A 22,303-nucleotide genomic window follows, 5' to 3' on the forward strand; every position below is an offset into this window, starting at 1 on the left:
CCTACCAAACTCAGAAGATGTAGATGTGTGCAAGCCTAAGAACTCTTTTCTTTTTTTTTTTAAGATTTTATTTATTTATTCATGAAAGACACAGAGAGAAGCAGAGACAAAGAGGGAGAAGGAGGCTCCTCACAAGGAGCCCAATGTGGGACTCAATCCCAGGACCCCAGGATCATGACCTGAGCTGAAAGCAGATGCTCAACCGCTGAGCCACCCAGGCATCCCAGAACTCTTTCTTTTCAAATCACTTCCCCAAAGACTCTGAGAACCTTCACAGATCTGCTGATAACCTACACTACAGTCTACTACCACTACCATACAGCCAGACACAGTGACTCCATGAACCAAGAAAGGCTCCATTCCCCCACAAAGATGGAACCAAGAAAGGGTAAGTTGGGAGGATAAGAGATCAACAAGACAAAGCTTTTACTTCACTCTAACCCATCATCCTACCATTTTGTATCTGCTTTTGTCTGCACCATGCTGTCCCCCAGGACATACAAAACATGGACAGAGATTTTTTTTCTTCTTCCCGCAAATGATCCAGGATAAATAAATATATAAATAAATAAGTTGATACCATTCCCAGAAGTTTTTAAATGTTTTTACTGAATGTACAACAGCACAAAAAAACCTTCTGAATAACCAATATGGAGCAACTGAAAATATAGACCAACTGCAAGAAACAGAATCAGAACCCAAGTGATGGTTTTCACCTGAAAGCTGAGGGATGAAGGAAAATGTGATGGGTTATCTACTTCTTAGTTACAAAAGAAAATATATAGGTTTGTGTAGTAGAGACAAATTTTTTCCTCATACTGGGTTTGGGGAAGAATATATGTCATGGTTTCTTATGTAAGAGGCATGCTTACATAAGGGATTTCTATAAGGGACACGATGACTCCAACTGCAGTTTTGCAAAAGATACAGATATGACACTCTGTGGACAACAGAACAGGTAGGGCTCTGGTTCTGAGTGAAAGCCTACAACTTAGTCCCTCCATTTTCATCCAGGCAGAAGCTAAGCCATTCTGCCAGGCATAGGCCATGGACATGCATGGGGAAAAAGCATTAGTGTATTTTTAAAAATGAAGCTTTGAATTTTTTTTAAGTGGCATTTACAACACGTGGGGCACAGGTCCAGACATTTTATAAAGCATATCAAGAAGCAACATGCTGCAATGACATGATGGACTTGTATAGTCAGATCTAGATCCCTCTCAATGTGACGTTGAATACATCACTTAAATATCTTATGCTGTTTCCACATACGTAATATGAGATCAGTATTATCTACATTAAGGGATCATCGTACAAATGAGGAAAAATAATGTGCAAAAGGTATGCAGCTCACTGCCCAGTAAATAAATGTTGAGTCTCTTTCCCTGTTTGACTATATAGTCCTGAATATCCATGCAATAATGATTGTAGACACTGAGCTTGAGAACCGTTAGATGCTCCACACTAGATCCCCCAGCTGGAAGTACCAGAGTCATGGTTTAAAAGCAGGACAGTCTCCTTTCAGGCCTGATGTTCTTCCCACCTATCTCACTAGGTGAGACTCTTGCGTCTGTATCATTTCAACAGAAAATGAACATGGCAGCTTGAACAATCGAACCTTGATCACCCTCAGTAAGAGGAAAGGGGCCGAAGCCTTGGCAAGGTACTCACCTGACCAAAGGTGAAGTCCATCAAAGCCATAGGAGTACAGGTCATCGCCAACACCATTGCCTCCCCACCCTTCTCCTCCGCCAGGGTACGGAGCATAGCCTGAGGAAGAGGCCCAGCCCACCCGCAGGTGTGTGGGCTCAGCTGTTAGGAAAGGGTCCACCTGGTCGATGATTAGCTCGAAGTACCACTTCTTGTACTGTGCAGAGCCCTCAGCAACTCCCAGGAAGATGTTGGGCCGAATGCTGAAATTAAACATGACACAGGTGGCATCTACAGACTCCCAAGCACTGAGAAAACCCAAGAGCAAGTTGAACAGGATCACAGGATGCACTGTCAGCTGAAGGCAAGAGAAAGTTTATGGTTTTTATATTCTAAAGTAGAAAAAGCTTAGAGCCTCTAACACTTGATCAAGTTCTCACTGGGAGGTGTCAGGACATTAATTCTATTTAAAAATATAAAGAATGTCTCCTTATTCCATTCAAGGCAACCAACATTTGCTGAGTGTCAAGCATAGGTAAAAGACACTGAAAATGTCACAGAGCTGTGTAACTACAGACCCTTGTTTCATTCTGTAAGTAGAAGAAATAACTCAAGTTTCATCTCTGGGGAGTTGGTCCAAGCACCCCTATTCTCACACCAGCAACTCTGTCACCTAAGCATTACTAGGAATGACCTCTTGAAAGCATTAAGAAATCACTGTTAGAAATAAGGGAGACAAAAAAGAAAGGGAGGAAGAGAGGGAAAAAGAGAGAGAAAGGAAGGACAGAAGGAAGGAAGGAAGGAACCAGAGAAGGACAAATGCTGCATGGAACTACTTATGTGAAATTAAAAAAAAAAAAATCAAACTCCCAGAAACAGAGAGTAGTAAAGTGGTTGTTGAAGGTTGAGGAGGGGATGGAATAAAGAGAGGTTAGTAAGAAAGTACAGACTTTCAGCTATAAGATGCATAAGGTCCGAGGACCAACTGTATAACATGGTAACTATAGTTGATAACACTATTGCATAATTGAAATTTGCCAAGAGAGTAGAACTTAAATGCTCTCATGTACACAAAAAAGGTAAGTATGTGAGGTGAAGGATGTGTTAATGAACTTATGGGGCAGATCCTTTCACAATGTATATATATATATTGTGAATATGTATTATAATATATACATATATATTAAATCATCATATTTTACACTTTAAATATCCTACAATTTTGTCAATTATACCTCAATAAATAGAGCTGAAAAAAATAAAATTCAACTTAAGATGGCAAAAAAAAGGGAGAGGGGAACAGAAGTCCCCCTTTGCCAACTTTGTTAAGGGCTGGAGGATTTAATGTATTGAGCACAAGGGTTAAAAGCTCGGGACAAACCATTTAGAGTTTTTCTGGTTGGAATGCTATTCTCAGATGTCCACTGTGAAGGCTGTGACCCCTTTTGGGTGGGCAAGGGAAAACCAGACTGGTACCAAAAGGAAGTCCGTGTGGATGGCTCAGGTCTACCCTACACTTCAGAGAAGTTCTTTCCTCACCTTGTAGATTAGGGAACAGGCCCAGGTAGGAAATTGCTAAAGAACCTCAGGCCTGCCTGATTTGAGTTCAGTGAGTTCACATGACTCCCAGCAGGCTAGGACTCTGTGAGCCCATGCTCTCCAGCCTGGCCTTCACAGGTAACTCTCAGGAAAATGGCCACAAGCCAGAGGATTTGAGAAATCATGCCATCAACATGGGAAATCCATTCTATTAAAAGATTTTAAGAAAAAAATAGGTGATATGTTAAAATAAAATGACTATGTTATAAAGAAGGTATAAGATCCATATTAAGGTATAACATGAAACATGGCAGACCCTTCAGGTCAAATCTTTCAAACTTGGAAGGGGTTGGAGTACAAGGCCCTTAAAAAGTACATGTTTGTCCAGTCTCCTCTCATGTGCTGACTTCACCACAGACATGATGGATGGGCAGCACTGGAGGTCAGATTGGCCCTCTTCCTTTCCTGTCTGGAAAGAAGATTGGCGTTTCAGAATGATGGTTGGGGCCTTACCTTGTCACATCATTAATCAGCCGTGTCTGCAGGAGCAGGTTTCTCCGGGGCAGCAAGTTGTCACAAATCAGATTCTGGTTGGCTCTGACTGCGACCCCATTGCAGAGACAGAGGGAGCACAGCACATCCAGAACCTGCAGCAGGATACAGCCCACCAAACCTTAGGACCACCAGGAGGGCACAGTGGGCAGGACCTGACTGCCAAGGCACATAGAGAAAGCAAGCCTTGGGAAGTAGGGCACCTGGGGACAAGTGGGAGAACCCATTCTGAGTGAAGGCTGCCGTGCCTCCCCAACCAGGCACCCGTGAGCCATGCTGAAGCCTGCCGGGCCTTAGAAAAATGAAGCTGGATTCCTTCCAGCCTCTCTGCCTTCATCTTAGCCCCTTTCCTCCAAACTACGCATGTCATCTATGATCCTTGTTCTGCTAAAACAGGTGGGAGTACGAGCTCCAAAGACAGGCTGTATATCCCAGGGACTAGGCTGAGGCAAGGCATCTGTATGAAATCCTGGCATGACAGCCTCTTGGAGATGTGCGTCAGTGGGGGCAAGTGCTAGAAGGTCCTTCACTGGCTTCAAGCCTAAGTCTGCACTCCACCCAGCCTTGGGAGTCCTCTGCGCTAAGACCAGTTGGCGTGCTCATACGGCTTTTCATGAAAGGACAAAAGGCACTGTTGAAAAGAAAACCACAGAATCCAAAGGCGTCCCTTAGGTTAAGGTCCCGTCAGAAGCCAAGACTTAATACCTAACCTAATGAATGTAGCTCTAACTAGTCAACATGGAAGTCTGCTCAGCACCAGGACATCCACTGCCAGAGCCCTCCTGTTTCCCTTAGTGGGGGGACCTTCCCTAAGACAATGGATTCTTTGCTAATAATTCCCTTTTCCTTTTATATATATACATTTTTTTCCATTGGAGTTTGATTTGCCAACATGTAGTATAACACCCAGTGCTCATCCCGTCAAGTGGCCCCCTCAGTGCCCATCACCCTTTTCCACCCACTCCCTCTCTGCTTTTATAAACCTTTCCTTTTCTGTGGCCCCTGGGACCTCCCCTCTACTACTAGAAGGGATGCTGCCCAATTTGTGAATCAATTAATAAAGTCAATTAGACTTTTAAAATTTCCTCAGTTGCACGTCTGTTCTGTAATAGCACTCAGGTTCCCCTTTGGCCGAGGTCATGTAGCAGGCTTGGGAACCTCACGTGGATCAGTAGAGAGCTTAGCAGGGCAAATTTCAGTTCTAGGGTCTCCTCCTGTGTTGTCATTAAAATTCACCAAGATACCCTTCTATTCCAGCAAACCGGTATTCAGTCGCCTTCCACCTGTTCCACTTCTCCCTCCTAGAGTGAGGACAGCCCTGTGAGAGCCCAAGTGGCCCCTGTGGGTGAGAGACCAGCTACCAAGCCACTTCTGTGCCTGTTTTCCAGCTATGTCAGCAATGGGAAGAGCCCCTGGCCTTGTGCCCACCCTGTCTCCTTGTGCTGCATCCTCTTGCATCGAGTCAGTGTTCCTGTACCGACAGAGCAAACTGTGCTGGGCTGGGCACCGCTCTTCCTACTACAGGGAGGAACATGACAGGCTCGGTCTTGGCTGTTGCATGCCAGTCTTTCAAAGTGGCCACGAAGACTCAGCGCTTAGTGAGGTTGGATGGCCTCAGGTTGTTGGCATTAGTATCTGTAATTACTACAAACCAATTTTCTACCTGACTCCCTGGATGTCAGTTCTGTTCCAGATATATACAAAGCGCATTTGTGGGACAATTAGGAAAGAATCCCAAAGGCGGTTTAACAGAGAACTCTCACGCTGCCACCCAGCAAAACATATTGACCATGGAACTGGAAATCCGGAGGATAATTTCTCATTCTAAGAAAAGAGCCATAGATGGCCAGGAAATTAAATACTTATCATCCAGCCTATCACATATTTTCATCCATCCTGCCTTGGAGTGAAGGCTGTGGGAGCCTGGCTGTCACACCGGGCGGAGAGCAAAGCTTCATCCCCACACCACTGAACAGCAAGGAGAAAAATGGCTCTGTGAGAAGCACCAGCCAAACACTGTCTCACCTATAAATAAACGATGCCATAAAGCAACAGGGCTGACGTTGTTTAGGCTTCGTTGTGGAAGGCATTTCTTAGGGTAAAAGGGGGGGATCGGGTCAAACTTCTTTTTCTAGTAAAGTTTAAATGGGTTCCCCTAAAGATGGAGGAAGTGTAGACAAGGCGAGTCGACCACAGGGGATGCACAAGCATTGAGTCTAGAGATCATCTGTACCTCTGCTGGGAGTGGGGGGAACCTTAGCGACCTCTGGGACAGGGGGCCAGCTGCAGCAGGTCCTGCTTGCAGCTGCCAAGTGCCATTTCCTTCTAGTCCTGAGCCCACAGGGACTACATTTCCTAGCCTCCTTTGCAGCTATGTGGGGTCATGTGACTGAGTTGTGGGCACTGGAAAGTAAGGGGACATGACCTATCCAGCTTTTAAGCCTGGTCTTTCTTGTACTCACACCCTTTCTAGCTGGACGTAGAGCCCCATGGAGAGATTACAAAGCTCTGGGTCTCCTTATTACAGGTGTGATCCGAAGCCCTGGCATCACCTAGGAGTGCCCCCTGCACCCCACCCCTGCCAGACTCACCAGCTGAGGGCTTTCACTTGAACACAGTGGGCAAGCACATTGCCTTCCCCTAAGCTCTGCTCTAGAGGATGCTAGAGCCACTCCACGGAAGGAACCCGTATCTCCTGAACAACCGTGTAGACTGGAGCCCTCCCACGGATGGGTCTGGGGCTGTGGTGTGAGCAAAAATAAATCCTCCCTATGAGAATTTGGGGTTGTTGGTCTAGGAGTCAGACTTCTCTAATTTATACGCTGGCTCAACTTCAGGATTTCCTAGGTTCACCTTGTGGAGGCCACTTGCTTCTGGTTGTGATCATTTTCATTACTGACACCACAGTTCATTCAAGAGCCTCTCAGTTTTTTTCGTCTCTGCTAGGCTCTACCCCAAACACAGGCTTATGTGGGAATTTTCCTTTAAAAATAAATACCTATTGTGGGATCCCTGGGTGGCGCAGTGGTTTGGCGCCTGCCTTTGGCCTAGGGCACGATCCTGGAGACCCAGGATCGAATCCCACGTCGGGCTCCCGGTGCATGGAGCCTGCTTCTCCCTCTGCCTGTGTCTCTGCCTCTCTCTCTCACTGTGTGCCTATCATAAATAAATAAAAAAAAAAAAAATAAATAAATAAATAAATAAATACCTATTGTATATCCATGGAAACATCACCTGGCTATTGCATTTTGTCCTTCAGCTTTTTTATCTATAAAAACAGCTCCCTGCTAAAATTCACTTACTGTATGTAAATGCTGTAAAAACACTAACTGTACTTCGTGATTTTTAAAGAATCAAGTCCCATCTTTGAAAAATGAGGATTTTGGAGCCCCTGAGGAACAGATTTTTTTCTTGCTGTCAATGTGCACTGGGTGGCTGGAAACACCTCTGTATTGCCTTGGCTGCCTGGGAGCTCAGAGATGATTTAGCAATTGTGAAGAGGTTGATGGTTTGCCTACCTATGTTCTATCCTCACCCCAACTCAGGCTAAACCTTCAATTCTGATTTATACTTTCTCAGGACCAATGATGTTACTATTTTACCATATAGTTTTCTCACAGGTGGCTCCAAATCCTTACAAGAATAAAAAAAGTTTATCTGTGACAACATTGACGAGATCTGAAGTAAGAGAGTTTTGGGGGCAAGTGAAAAGGGCATATTTCATTTTTATTATGAGATGCCTCCTCTGTGGGAGAATTAGAAGGTAACTTACAATGTCCAACAATCGTTCTTTTTACCAAACAATAAAAATCAATGCTACTAATATAGTGTGTTTCTTGCCATCAATAAGCCATCTGTTGGATAAGACAAGGCCTGTACACATGGGTGAGCTTCCAGCCAAGGTGAGATGGGAACGGATTCTGGGTTCCTTCCTTTTATTCATGTATCACACCTTCCACAACCCTGTATGAAATGCCTGCCATGTGTAACATATGAGCTTGGCATTGTGGGGGATAGGAGTTGGTCCTTGCCCTGAAGGAACTCAGAATCTGTGAGGGAGATCTATGTGAACCACTGAGGAATGGTGTGCTACGTGTGTAAGATTTGCAATGAGGAGACCATGTTCAACTGGAATCAGAAAAAGCCTAATGGAAGGAGTGGCATTTGAACAAAGTATTGAAGGACAGACAGAATTTTGATGGGTCCTCAAAAACTAAGAAGTGAGGAGATAGGGAGGAATGGGCAAGACAAAGTCATTAAGAGGTTGAGGGGCAGAGTACACTGAGGGGATGGCATGTTGCCGGCGTACCCATTCCTGTCCGTTTCACTCCAGAGGTTGTGTTCTTTCCCTTTTAAAAAGATTTTATTTATTTATTCATGAGAGACACGCAGAGAGAGGCAGAGACCTAGACAGAGGGAGAAGCAGTCCGATGTGGGAACTCCATCCCAGGACCCTGGGGTCATGCCCTGAGCCAAAGGCAGACTCTTAACCATGAAGCCACCCAGGTGTCCCTCCCTCAACCTTTCTGACCTTAATTTGATCATGCTTTAGATGAGTGGCAGTGCTTTCCGTGGCAGGGACAGACGTATAACAAGGGAAAAATCTTAGTGAAGAGAATGCACAATAATGACCACTACTGTATACACTCCTTGTTCCCAATCTGTGATTGGAGTTGGAATTATACAGAAAGGGGTTCCTCAAACCCATGAGATGTACAAACTTTTTGAGAAGAAAAATGTCACGACCCCAAAGACCCTGGATTGGGCCCATAGGGGCCTTCACACTCCAGTCTCAGAAACACTGACTTGTATAAAAATGCCTTCTAATTATGAATTCTTCATGGCACACTTCTGTATTTAGAGAACTATAAGAATAAGAACACACAATTAAAAATATTCTCACAGAACATGTGGATCCCAAAGAACATATTCACCAACCACAGTTCTGAGAAACACTGGAAAGAACATTTAACTTTGGTGAGTAGGAGACCCACCAAAGTCTGGTCCTAATCTGTCATGAATTAGCTGTGTGGCCTCTGGCAAATGGCTTCACGTCACAGGGCTCATGTGCCAGATTTGCTTCTGCCCCTGTCAGGTGGAAGTAACAATGCTACCTCAAGGGGTCATACAGAGAACAAAGGAACATGCAGGTCAACATGAAGGATGGTACCTGGCATCTATCAAATGCAAAATAAATGTAAGCTATTGTCATTGTCATCATTATTGCTGCCACTGTATGAAGAGCCGTGAGGTGCCTGGTGGGACTAAAATTCTATATATTCTCAGGCACCGTCTTCATGGAAAGCTAAGTGAACAGATCAGAGACACTCAAAAACCCAGGACTGACAAAAAGGAGCAGCCAGGATAGCAGAACACCACGCTGGGATTTTCCACGTAAAGAGAAAACGTTACAACAGAAGCCTGGCCTTCACCTTGTTTACAAAGCTACCACAAATAGCCCCTGGTGATGAGGTGACACGGATCTCTCTTCGAAAAGAAAAGTTACCCACTCAGGTAACTTCTAAGGGAAGGCCTGAATTCATGGCAAGACAACCTTCATCCAAAAATCTATCAAAAGGCAAAAAAGGGATATATCCTTGAGGAGGCTCTTATTTTTATTTTTAAATTTATTTTTCTAAAGGTTTTATTTATTTATTCATAAGACACAGAGAGAAAGGCAGAAACACAGGCAGAGGGAGAAGCAGGCTTCCTGCAGGGAGCCTGATGCGGGACTTGATTCCGGGATCCCGGGGTCACAACCTGAGCTGAAGGCAGACGCTCCACTGCTGAGCCATCCAGGCATCCCTTGAGGAGGCATTTATGCATGAAGAACATCTCTCCTGAACTTTCACAACATTGCCAGAATCTCTCAGACAGGGCCTGGCTCTAGAAGACTAAAGACTGCTCTGCTCGTCCACTCAGGTAACGTGTCAGACCAGGTACTGATTTGTCACAAAGTCCCTCGCTCAGTCAGCCTCAGATTTCCCAGCTCTGGAAGAGGCAGAGCAGCAATCGGCTTGCCACCGAGTGACACCCATTAAATGCTTTGCAGCTTCTGGCTGAAAGAAGCCATGACAAAGCTGGTCACCCACCCAGCGTGATCTGTGGTATGATAATAAAGCAGACCCAGGAGATGAGACAAGAGTAGCTTTTCTATGGTCAGAGAGCTCCTCCTGACATCTGCATGTAGCTCATGGCTCAGACCCGTGGTACTTGGGTGCTTATCAGTTACTCTTATTGATCTTCGCAGACAGGAGAGAACATGTTGGTGCTCATGCTGGCCTGACGCCGAGCCCCATGCCTTTTGATTCACCACCTTTGGGAAAGCAGTCACAGGCCCTGCATATATTTCTTTCCATTCCTTGCCAAGCAGCTTCACAGATGCTAAGGACTATGGCTTTTCTGCTTCCTAAGGAAGACACACCTAAGCAACACTGCAGAGGCTTGTTCTCCTGGACCCACCGAGATGTGTCTCAAATGAGCAGTGCCCCCCAATGATAGGGCCATTGACCAGGTGGTCTCTTCTCCACTCTGTGCAAGCACGGCTGCTGCCCCTCACTTCATCTGCTCTTGAAACACACTCCCCTCAGCCTTAGAGTACCCCCCTTTTCACTGATCATTCAGTGCAGTAGCCCCCCATCTGCCAGGCACATGCTGAAGGGTCAGGAAAAACCGTACTTTAATAGACTTTCCCCACAGATTGTTCTGTCTTAGACACAGAATTCCACAAAATTAGAGATGCAGAACTCTAAGGTGCCTCAAAAAATCGATAGCGCTTTCCGCCTTAGTAAATGAAGTGGCATGATCTCCATTGTGCAGACAATATAACTGAGGCCCCACATCACACAGCTGTTTGGGGTCAAAGAAAAGGACTGGCAGTGTCAGGCCTTGTGCTTGCTCATGCAGAGTCACTTATTTCACTTGGTTTCTCTCAGGGTAAATCTGATTTCATTTAATTACAGGCCAGTTGCCAAGGTTTCTATGCTATTTTTATCTGGTATTTGTGTATCTTCTTTATACTGCTTGATATTAGTGGTTCACTACTGAGTTCCTGGACACGAGGGTGGAGGCCAGTCCTGCCATTGGCCTCGGCCAGACCCCAGCCCAGTGCCCACTACCCTCCACACTCCCCCGTCATTTCCCTGGGCCTTGACCCCTCCTGGCGGCTACATGCTGAAGGCTGAAGACAATGAGCTGGGTTGGGAAGCTGGAGGAAATAGAAAACACACAAGACCCAGTGTGACAGTCTGGCTTAGGGTCTTTCAGAGCCTCAGTTTCCCAAAGATTTTTTCTACCCTCTCATATCAAAGCCAAGAAAGCAACCAGTCAACATGGTCTCAGCAACACACACTGGTTATGAAGCAGTGGGGAGGGAAAAGCCAGGTCAAGCCCATGACTGTTTGGGTTCTTCTGACACCCACCTTGTGATTCCGCCCATGCTTATCCAACAGGGAGATGATGGACTTGATGTGGCCCTCTGCTATCAGATTTAAGGCTTCTGGGCTTTCAATCAAGATGCAGTGCAAAACTTCCAAAATACCTGCATGAGTGTCACAAAAATCACCTGCTATGAAATAACCTGCAGAACTGACCATAATTTAGAAATCTAAGTTATGAGTGAAAAGACCATCCTGACGGGACAGAATATTATCAATTCTTTGAATCTATTAAATATTTCTGGCCAGAAGAGAGACTGCAGCCATCTCTGGTAGACTTCAGGAGCCTCTGGGCCTAACTCGTCTGTAACACAGAGGGGAGTTTTATTAGCACTGACCACACCTCCTGCCTTCCTGGACAGACATGGATTTTTTGATGTCAAAATATAGATACACAGCAAATGAAATAATTCAGAGAAAGACAAACACCATATGATTTCACTCCTCTGTGGAATGGAAGAAACAAAACAAAGAAAAAAAGAGGGGGGATACGGATGGGGAGGTTGGTGGGGGCTGAGGGGATGGGGAGGTACACTTCTCTTGATGAGCACAGAAGAATGTCTGGAATTGTTGACTTGCTATGTTGTACACCTGAAACTAATACAATACTGTACGTCAGTTATACTTCAATTAAAAAGAAAAGTATAGAGAAGCAGCTATAAAATGGAATTCTTAATTTTGTCAGGCCAAGCAATACTTAATTTAAAAATACAGGAAAAAGTAGATGCCCAGTTTACTACAAATTCTAACGGTCCTTTGAGAAATTTAGAAAATATTTGGAATGTTCCTCGAATAAGAATTTTTCTAGGAACCATCCCAGAAATTATTCCCATTTTAGATGCATTTGTGTATCAAGCAAACTATACACTCACTAAATAAAGACTGTCTTTGCCCCTTCTCTCAGCATGCTGCATGGTTTTCTGTATTAAGTGAAGGCTTAAGAAAAACTAGCTGGTGCCCCTGTAGCTGGCACCTAAAGGATAACATACTATGATGCAAATAGAAGGGAAGCAGTTGGCCAATATCTTTATTGGTTTTATCAAGAAAATTCTCCTTGATTCTGTGTTTCTTGAGGCTTTTATATATTACTATGAGTTGTAATCTGGCCCACAGGCCTGAAGAAAGTAGAGGCTTGGGAAGACACATGTATAGGTGGATGGTCCTTCAGAGAGCCTTCCTTTGGTCCACCTGTCCAAGCTCCAGCCATCTCTACACAATGAAAAAAGCATCAAACCTTTCAAGCATCCCAGAGAGGAGCCCGCATCTGTCATGCTCATTCATCTCTGAGGAAGACAACTGCTGAGCCTCCCTGTAGCCACTTACCTGTGATAATCACTGTCTGGCTCAAATTCCCTGTGAGTCATCAAGAAGGGTTATAGATATGATGTCAAGGGTGATTGAGGTGGGGCAGGAGGACCAGCACATCCTCCTATCCAATGGTCACCCTTCATTCTGCTTCTAACCAAAACAGTCAGGAGAAGCATGTCCAGAGAGAATTTAGAAACCCAGAGAAAAAGAGTACAGAGAGCAGGTAGGAGACCAGGATCCGGGGTGGGGGGAAGTAATTAGAGGACCCAGGGCATGGGGATGAACACACAAAAGTGAAAAGTAAAACAGAAAAGGAAATCGTCGAAGTCTGGGTTAGCGTTGTTAAAAAAAAAGCCATAGCGGTGCCAGGAAGATTCAGGACCTCTTCTTGTTGGGGTCATTATTTGAGGGTTGTTTACAACTCCATGGAAAACAGAATTATTCGAAGATTCAACTACTTCTTTCCTCCCTTCTTCCCTCCTTCCCTTCTTTAATAGAAAGAAAAAAACCCTTTACCTTCTGCAGTTGTTTCCGGTCAATGCTTACCTGAGGAAGATTCTAGTCTGTCCAATTTGCTGATGAGCCAATCAAGGTTATTAGAGAACTGGGCGCAGTTGTTTCTGTTTCCACGAATGAGAGCAGCTGCAAAGAAGGACATGATTGAACATGTAGGTTACAGGACATGAGGATGGGCATAAGACCTTGGGAAGCTGTCACATACTGTGCCTGTTTCGCAACTAAAAGGAACTGAGTGTAACAACCTTCCCCTTCCAAGTGCTTTGATACCATCATTTCTAAATCTGGAAGAGTAAAAATCTACCATTCACTCAAGTAGTCCAAAGAAACCATGTACCAAACAGCTGCCTATGTGATGGTAACAGGGCAGCAGATGCCCTGCCTCTATGAAGTAGGCGAAAGAGACAACAGGCACACAAACTCAAAACTATTTCACATAGCGATAGGCAAAAAAATCTCTGGCTACTGGTTTAAGAATTCCATTCTTTACACTGTTTTTCTCAAACCTACATAGAGATTTGCTATTTTTCAGGGTTTAAGGGATGCATCCCAGTGAAAACAGCTGGAAAGTTTGGTTCAAGTAACAGGCAGATAATAGGGAAATGTGAACCTCTAAAATACCTAAAACATATCAGCAGATGACAATGGTTCCCAAAGTGTGGTTCCAGGACTGGAATGTGTCACCTGAGAGCTTGTTAGAAATGCAAATTCTCTGGCCTTGTCCCAGAATCAGAAACTGTGGGGATGGGACCCAGCATTGCTGTTTTAACCAGCCCTCCTGATGAATCTGATGCCTGCTCCTGCTTGAGACCCACTGGGAGACGACATTGCTAAGGGAGGGATGGAATATGCTCTCAGGTTTTCACCGAGCTCGAACAAGCAACCTTTCCTCCACAGGCCCGGCCTCTGCAACAAATCCACGTAAAGTGGCCCCAAGCTTCTCGTCATGCGGCTGGTTTTCAAAGATAGGTTTTATGGATGCTTGAAAGATATCTGGATAGGAAAAGGACTTTAGAGGAAGGTGGAATTCCATCCAATTTCCAGGTCAGCTGCAGCAAAAAGGTTAAGCACAGGGTGCAGGGGATCCATGGGCCTTACACTACAGTTCCAGCATTTACTACATGTGTGGCCTTAGGTAGGTTATGACATTTCTGAGCATCAGTTTCTTCTGATTTATGACTACATGGGTAGCAGCACCTATACCTCAAAGTGTTCTTCTGTGGATCAAAAGGAGATTTTCCACTGTTTGGCACAAAAAGCTCAGTAACTATTGACAACTATTGTAAAAATTCCTGCTGACTTTGAGTCCTACCATTAAAAAGTATTAGAATTGAAAGGGATTTTACAAGGTCATACAGAATGGTGCAATCCACATGACCCCTGACATCGAGAATGGGTCCAATATGCCATCCCTGGCTCCTGTCTGGCCCACTCAACTTTCTATGGAGTTGCTCTAATGGGACATATACTTCAGAGCAAAACCTCAAAACGCTGTTTCATCAACACATCTGGGCAACCACCAGTGGCCACATTTTCACACAGGCCAACACCACCTTCTGAGGCCTTCCTCCCACAGCTTGGTGGTGGGGGCCAGTGTGGTGGTGCTGGTTACCGCAGGCCCTGAGACATCACCCCCCACTCTGCATTGTGAGAAGAAAGGCTGGGTGCCGGACCTTCCTGACTCCCTGCCTTTATCTCCCCACCCCCCACCAAAATGAAATAATGAGCAGGCCACTCCAGTAGGAATCACGACCACCCAATAAGTGGTCAGTAAAAGTTGCAGAGCTGAAAACAGTGACCACCTTCACGGGCAGGTGTCCCAGTCTAAACATGGATGGCGCTGCAAACACATTCTAGTCTTGTGCCCTTGTTTTAAAGAAGAGGGAACAAGGCTCAGAGAGAGCAAGTGACTGTTGAGGGTTTTATGGGTAGTTTTAGCAAAATGGATCACCACCTGCGTCCACTCGCCACTGCCTTCTTGCCTGAAGTGTGGAAAGCATAATGAGCTGCTGGCTAACAGAATAAGTGGCTGCGTGAGACCCAAAAGGTCAACAAAAGGCTCCAAGGAGGGAGGCTGGATGACCATCAGCCATCCTGTTGAGACCCCCACCCCCTTGGAAATCTTCCTAGGGAGAGGCTGCGTGTGTACTTACCCAGCAGTTTGTACAGAAGGTTCAGGATCTCTTTCCAAGCCGTGCCACTCTCCTCCCTTGCAATCCCCGCAAAGTGTGCTACGCTGTTATAGATATTCAAGCGATCGATGCAGTTTAACACAAGGGCCAACATTCCCTGTGAAGGAGAGTTGGGGAAAAAGTGAGAGCTCCCGAAGAAGAAAGCAGGATCCTTTTATCCTTTCCCCTCTCCGTCAGTCACTTTTTAAAGCTGATCACGCTAATGTGCAAACAGACCTTCCCAGTGCCAGTTTGGGTTTTGCTTTTCTTCTTCAAAACAAATATACATTCTTATGCCCCAGAGACATTAAGGAGCATCCACTGAGTGCGGGGTGGGATAGTGGGTATGCCCCCATGTGTCTGACTCACTCGAAGGACGTTATCGGAAGAGGGAGCATGAATGAGTCTCACAAAAGCTTCCTCTGTGTCTGGTGTGACAGGATTCTGACTCACCCAGAAACTGCCCTTGATGCAGTCCCTATTTTACTGTTAAATCTCAAGTTAGTTCAAGACATTTCATTCGGATGCACAAGACAACCATGCCTGTGCCCTCCCTCTCCCCTGTCAAAAGGGTAGGATTTAAAGGCAATAAAACCAAAGTGGGTCTTAACTGCTTTTCTTCTAAATTACAATACTATGCCTCCCAGAGAAAACATCTGTGTCTAGCTGTTCTTAAGGGGATGTAGTTTCAGTAGCCTTCCAGGCATAATGTCCCCAGGGTCAGTCTGCATGGTCAGGAGACAGAGCAGGGACAGGTCTACATGCCACTAACTTGGGAAACGCCCATGGGACAAGCCCTGTCCCAGGAATGGGGACACTGCAGGACTGTGCCCATGGCCTGTTACTGCCAAATCACCATGTCTGAGTTCAAAGAAGGCATGTGACGTTTCTAAGATCACACCGAGCCAGAGATAGAGCCAGAACTTAAGCCCAGGCCTCCAGAGTCCCAGGTTAGTTCTTCCTTGCATTCAGATTTCACCTCTAGTGCCGCAGACACTCAGGTTTTAAGCAAGACCTGGCTTTATTTGTTATCTTTCAAAACTAAGGTCTTTAGTGATTTCTGATATGGTAGAACCTGAGCATTTATATTTTTCAAACAGGTTTCCTAGGTAGTTCTAACATCTTGTAAAATTTGGGAATCACAGCCAAAGCCATGCTTTAATTGTTGAGATTTACTGAGAATAGATTTGGGACCTACAGGTGCACCGTGGCAGTGATGCTTTCAAATGCAGTTTGGTTCGAGTGCCAGTGTATCCTGGTAGTGTGACCACATGTGCTGGACAAGGATGGTCAGCTTCCAAATAATCCTTTCCTTCCCAGCTTCCTTTCTTCCTTGTTCTTTTGTAAATATGCACATGCAGGAGACAAAGCTGATTTGTAATCATAGGGATATTTTAGCTCTGGGAATTTATCTATTGATCCTCTCACAGAGAGAATCTCAATTTTTGATATTTTAGACTTACTTCTTCCTTAAAAAGGTTCTGTCTGTTCTTGAGTGAGCGGAGCTTGTTCTGCTTGTCTTCATGCTGCATCTCCTCCTCTGGGGGCTGAAAGTAGGCAATCAAGTCCTGTAAGGTCTGCAGGACCTCTTCTATGGGCAGAGCGATGGGGGCAGCTGTGCGATTGTTTCCACTGAAAACACAAGACAGACACGGATCAGACCTGGGCCTTTGGCAGGGACCCCGACAAGCACCCACCAGATCCGGGTTCCTACCTGCCCCCCCACCGGGCACAGTCACTGCTTCCCTCAGCACCCGTTGAGTGACTGACCATACACTGATGTCTGCCAGCCAACAGAGCCACAGAAAGAAATGTTGGATTCGATTTTAAAGACATTTCACAAAGAGAAATGACCCCTGCTGTCTGCCGTACTTTTTCATTTTTAAATAAGAGCATTTTTTAAAATAATAAACTTATTAACATGAGACACTTGGGTGGCTCAGTGGGGGAGCATCTACCTTCGGCTCAAGGCATGACCCTGGGGTCCTGGGATCAAGTCCCACATTGGGCTCCCCGCAGGGAGCCTGCTTCTCCCTCTGCCTGTGTCTCTGCCTCTCTTTCTCTGTGTCTCTCATGAATAAATAAATAAAATCTTAAAAAAAATTAACTAACTCATATTCTTTCAAACTTTCACAGGTGCCTCTTGGAACAGGTTAAACATAAGGTTGGATGGGTTTCTAGCCCAGGGTCTCTCCCTCCCCCTGTATTTCCATTTTCTCTCTTCCTTTATCTCCCATGTTTTTCATGCCTTTGCATGTGTTTTTCTCTTAAAGGTTTTCTGTGTGTGCGTGTACACCCCAGCTCCCTCTTCCGCTGGGAAGAGGAATGTCTCCTCCTGACTTCCTGTGTGCCCTTCCTCCTCTGTCTCAGCAATCTTCCCCATTTCTCTTCCTCTCTGTTTTCATATCCCCCTCTATCTCTCTTGCTCTCTATGTTGTGGTCCTTCTATCCTCAATGTGTGTTTCTGTTCCTCTGACTAATTTTTCAAAAAGTCTTGTAATTAAATCCTATCAATACAGAGACATCACAAACCTCCACAGATGGCAAAACGAGCCTTCATTTTCCCATCCCCTTGATGAGTATGCTGGTGAGCCTTCTGGGGAGCAAAAACTAAGAGGAGGAAAGGGGTAAATGGACCCAGCCCCTGTGAATCTGCATCACTGGCCCAGGGGGCTAAGAATTGGTTGAATGTATAAATAATGTGAGGGTTTTTCCTTGGGTCAATTTCTAAGGAATTCTCCTCTGTGTTTATAGTGTATTTGGTTATATATTAACCTGGATACATGCTAAGAAAAGACTTATCTAGGCCTAAAGCAAAGGCTTAACAAGCCTTAAGAACACTCATGTTATGAAGTAACAATTCCAATTTTGTCTGCAAGAATGCCAAGTCCATGCAATGAGGACAGAACACCAGTGGACTCCAGGCAAGGAGCTCCTTCCCACCAGTATGTGCTCTGGCCTACGGAGGAAATGTTCTGGTCCATGCTCCAGAAATGCTCACCAATGACTATCCAAGATATTATAGGATACAAAGACTGGGAAAGAGAATGCTGTGAGAACATGAGGGGAAGGTTTGGAAATACAAAACCCAGGCAAGAATGACTTCCTGATTCTAGATTCAAGTGAAAAAAAAAAAAAAAATGAATACAGTTTCCCTAAGTCTGATCTAATTAGAGTCCCCTCTGCCTCAACTTTTAACATTTTGAGTTTTTTAGAAACAATGACACCAGTTAAGAGTGTTTGTGTGATTTAAAAAAAAAAAAAAAAAGATGAAAAGATAAAAGAGGTTTGTTAGCATTTTTGTAGTTTGAAAGGGCAACCACGCAGGAGGTTGCAAATTCAAGTTATAATCATTGCCATGAATTGCAATGGAGTACCTCTAAGCCACATGTGCTTAATTTTCCACCTAGGAAATAGGAAAGGTACAGTATATTATGGCCAGGGCCCTTCTAGGTCTCATTTTGTTCTGTGGGTTCTCAGGGTTAGATTGCTTCATCTTGTTCCTTCAAGACACCTCAATATAAGAGTTTTCCACTGGACTAAGGCAGATCCTTCCTTTCCTCAAACAGAACACATTCTGCCCACCGGCCTGGCAATGGGGACAGTGGAGAAATAGACATGACCTCTGAATGGCTTGATGATGCTCTCAGTCTCCCTAAAACCTTGAGGAAGAGACCCAGATGTACCCAAGATAGGAACAGGATGGCGTCTCGATTCAAAACTAACTACAACGGTACCCAGCTCATCTCAGCCTTTTCTCATTCCCTACCTTCAGCCACTGCCCCACTATGTTCTCAGATCTTTGCAAGGACTTCTTTTATTTAGTTCAAGTAAGATCTCAGGGGATTCTGAATATTTACCATACTATTACCATAACACAATTATTTATGCATTGTTTCCGTCCTAAGGTTAAACTCAAGACAGCTGGAGAGTATCTACTCGTCAGCAGGATTTCTCAGACTCCCTCACCTCCCACATCATTCATGTGTCCTATTGGACAGCTCCCAGCAACTGACCAGAGGACAATGAGACAGCACAAGCAAACTTTAATCTTTCTTCTTCATTGTTCTTTCTTTTTCCTTCCCTATTCATTTAACTTTAATTTGCTTTCCCAGAAGGCCAACCCCCTCCTTCTGGTTTCCATTGTACACAGCATGTTCTGTGGCTCCTCAAGAAAGATAGGAGATGAGAATCTACTTATAAATTATTTTTCTTTTAGCCTTCACTTCCCAGCTCTTGTAAACTTCTACTATGGATTTTGCAGCCCACATCCATGCTGCACAGGTTTATTTTTCAATAGTCCTCCTTTCTTCTAAAACATCTTGTGGCTTGGAGAATCAAGAACTCCCTCACTGATGGGGGAACATCCTGAACAGCTGAGTAAGGAGCTCAGGAAACCCTCTCTCCCACAAAATAATGATAGAATTGGGCAAAACCATCAAGAACAATTGTTTTAGGACTCTGGAAACTGACCAAAGGCATACAATAAACTGAGAAATAATTTTTTTCAAAAAATTTTTTTGTAATGAGCCTTGGTAAAAACAGTAGGAGTCCATGGTGTTTCAGCATAAAGCTGTTCTCATGCCTTCCTCCAGCTTTAGAACAAAGAACAAAGAAATTTTAATAAGGTGGGGCAGACCATAAGGTAGGCCACACACATGCAGGAAGGACTGGAGAGGAACCTAACTATCCACTCATCTCTGGCTGAATGTGAGGTTTTGTGCAAGCAGAAAGCAAAATCCAGGATAAACACTTGTAAGAAATACTTATAAGGCAAGCAGGTATGCCTGACAAGAAATACTAAGGGAAGTCCTTTGGGCTGACAGAAAATGATGCCAGATATAACCAGAATCCACATGTAGGAATGAAGAATACTGGTAATTATGTAGGTAAATATAAAATATGGTATAAATATATTCATTTCTCTTTTGTGATTATATTTTAAAAACCCAAATGGAAAAAGAAAATAATTATAAAACTGTATTGCCGGGATTTTAACAAAGGAGGATATAATATGCATGGCAATATTATCAGAAGGAGGAAGGTGAGAATAGAATATCGGAGCAAAATTGCTTTACTTGTTAAGTTAGTATTAATTTGAGGTAGAGTCACAAGTTAAATACATACCGAGTTTCCCAGAGCAACCACTAAGAATATAACTCAAAAAAGTAGTGAAAAAAAAAAAAACAACCAAATATCTCAGCAAAGGAATTAAAATGGTAGACTAGAAAATATCTAACAAGAAACAAGGCAATAAAAGAGGAAGAAACAAAAAGAACATGAGATATATAAAAATCAGATAGCAACATGGCAGACATAAATCCAACAATAATTACATTATCCATAAATGGATTACATGCACCAATAAAAGGAGGAGACTATCAGAATCTTCTTTAGAATAAAAGATTCAATGTATGCTCTCTATAGGAAACAGTGTATAGATCCAAGGACACAAACAGGTTGTAAATAAAAGGAGTGAAGAACTTATACCATGCCAACAGTAACCATAATCTGCCATGTGAGACCTCTGGAGTGGCTCTACAAAATAGACTTGAAGATAAAAAAATGTTCATAGGGAAAAAAGGGAAACATTTTCTAATTATAAAATAGTCGGTTTATCAGGAAGATAGATTTATTAGGAACATATAGCCACCCAACAACAGACACCAAAAATAAATGAAACAAAAGTTGAGAGAACTGAAGAAGAAACAGGTAATTCAACCGAATGGTGAGAGATTAAACACCCTATTTCTCAGTTAATGTAATGTCTTCTAATGTAACTATGTCAATAAAGGGCAAAATCATATGATGATCTCAAAAGACAAAGAAAAAGAATTTGCCAAAATCTAACACATTCAAGATAAAAGAAACCTCTTACTCAACCCAATAAAGGGCAACTATAAAAACCCTAGAGTGAACATCATTTTTATAACCCAAGAAGGAATATTTTCCCACTAAGATCAGGAACAAGACAAGGGTGTCTGTTCTTTCCACTTTGATTTCTCATTATAGTGGATGTTCTAGCCACTGAAATCACTGAGGGGGGCAGAGAAGAAAAGGCATCCATATAGGAAAGGTAAAAAAAAAAAAAACTTTGTTTATTCACAGATGATATGATCCTGTATGTACATAAAGAATCTACACCAAAAAAAAAACAAAAAAACAAAAAAACAAAAAAAAAACCAAAAAAACAAAAAAAAAACAATAACAACAACAATCCACTAGAATAAAAATTTTTGGTTAAATCACAGGATAAATGATTGATATTTAAAAAGCTCAATTTCTATTCCTTCAGCATTATGTATGCAGTGAACAATCTGAAAAGAAATTAAGAAAACAATTCCATTTGTAGTGGCATCAAAAATACTTAGGAATCGATTTTACAGAAGAAGCCTAAGACTTAAACCCTGAAACTGTAATATCTTGCTGAAAGGAATTCAAAAAGAGTAAATAAATGCAGAGATATTACATATTCATGAATTAGAAGTTTCAGTATAATAAGATAAAAGTTCTCCCCCCAAATTGATCTAAAGGTTCATGCATTCTCTATCAATATCCTGGCAGGCTGTTTTGCAAAAATTGACAAATTCACCCTAAAATTTATATGGGAATTCAAAGGACCTAGAAAAGCCAAAATAATTGAGAAAAAGTACAAAACTAGAGGATTCACTCTATCTGATAACAATACTTACAAAGTTATGTTCATCAGGACAGTGTTGTTTGGTATAATGACAGGTAGATAAGCTGGTGGAATAGAATTGAGGGTCCAGAAATAAACCCTTAAATTTATGGTCACTTGACTTTTGACAGAGGTGTCAGGGCAATGTGATGGGGAAAAGGACAGCCTTCCCACAAATCGTGCTGGAACAGTGAGGTATCTATATGATCCATTAAAAAAAATTTCAATTATTAGACCATATCCAAAAATTGATTCAACATGGATCACAGACCCAATGCAAGAGTTTGAATTCTACAACTTTCAGAAGAAACACAGGAGAAAGTCTGGGTGACTCTGTGTTGGGCAAGAGTTCCTAGGACACTCGAAGGCACAATCCAGAAACAAAAGTTATATTAAATTAGACTTCACCAAAATGAAAACTTCTGTGCTTCAAAATACATCATTAAGGAAAT

At 43.4% G+C, this 22,303-nt stretch overlaps 1 protein-coding gene across 1 annotated transcript in view; it reads right to left on the minus strand.

The window, feature by feature from the left end:
- Positions 1-22,303, minus strand: part of RYR3 (ryanodine receptor 3) — a 500,519-nt gene that overhangs the window by 223,593 nt on the left and 254,623 nt on the right. The window contains exons 13-18 of the mRNA XM_072808654.1: positions 16,636-16,804; positions 15,155-15,290; positions 13,032-13,127; positions 11,163-11,281; positions 3,703-3,836; positions 1,672-1,913 (exon numbers count right to left, since the gene is read on the minus strand). Of these exons, the coding sequence (XP_072664755.1) occupies positions 1,672-1,913; positions 3,703-3,836; positions 11,163-11,281; positions 13,032-13,127; positions 15,155-15,290; positions 16,636-16,804 (896 nt within the window). The remainder of the gene's footprint in view (positions 1-1,671; positions 1,914-3,702; positions 3,837-11,162; positions 11,282-13,031; positions 13,128-15,154; positions 15,291-16,635; positions 16,805-22,303) is intronic.

Source organism: Canis lupus, chromosome 32 (assembly GCF_048164855.1).
Source record: "Canis lupus baileyi chromosome 32, mCanLup2.hap1, whole genome shotgun sequence".
Lineage (NCBI taxonomy): Eukaryota > Metazoa > Chordata > Mammalia > Carnivora > Canidae > Canis > Canis lupus.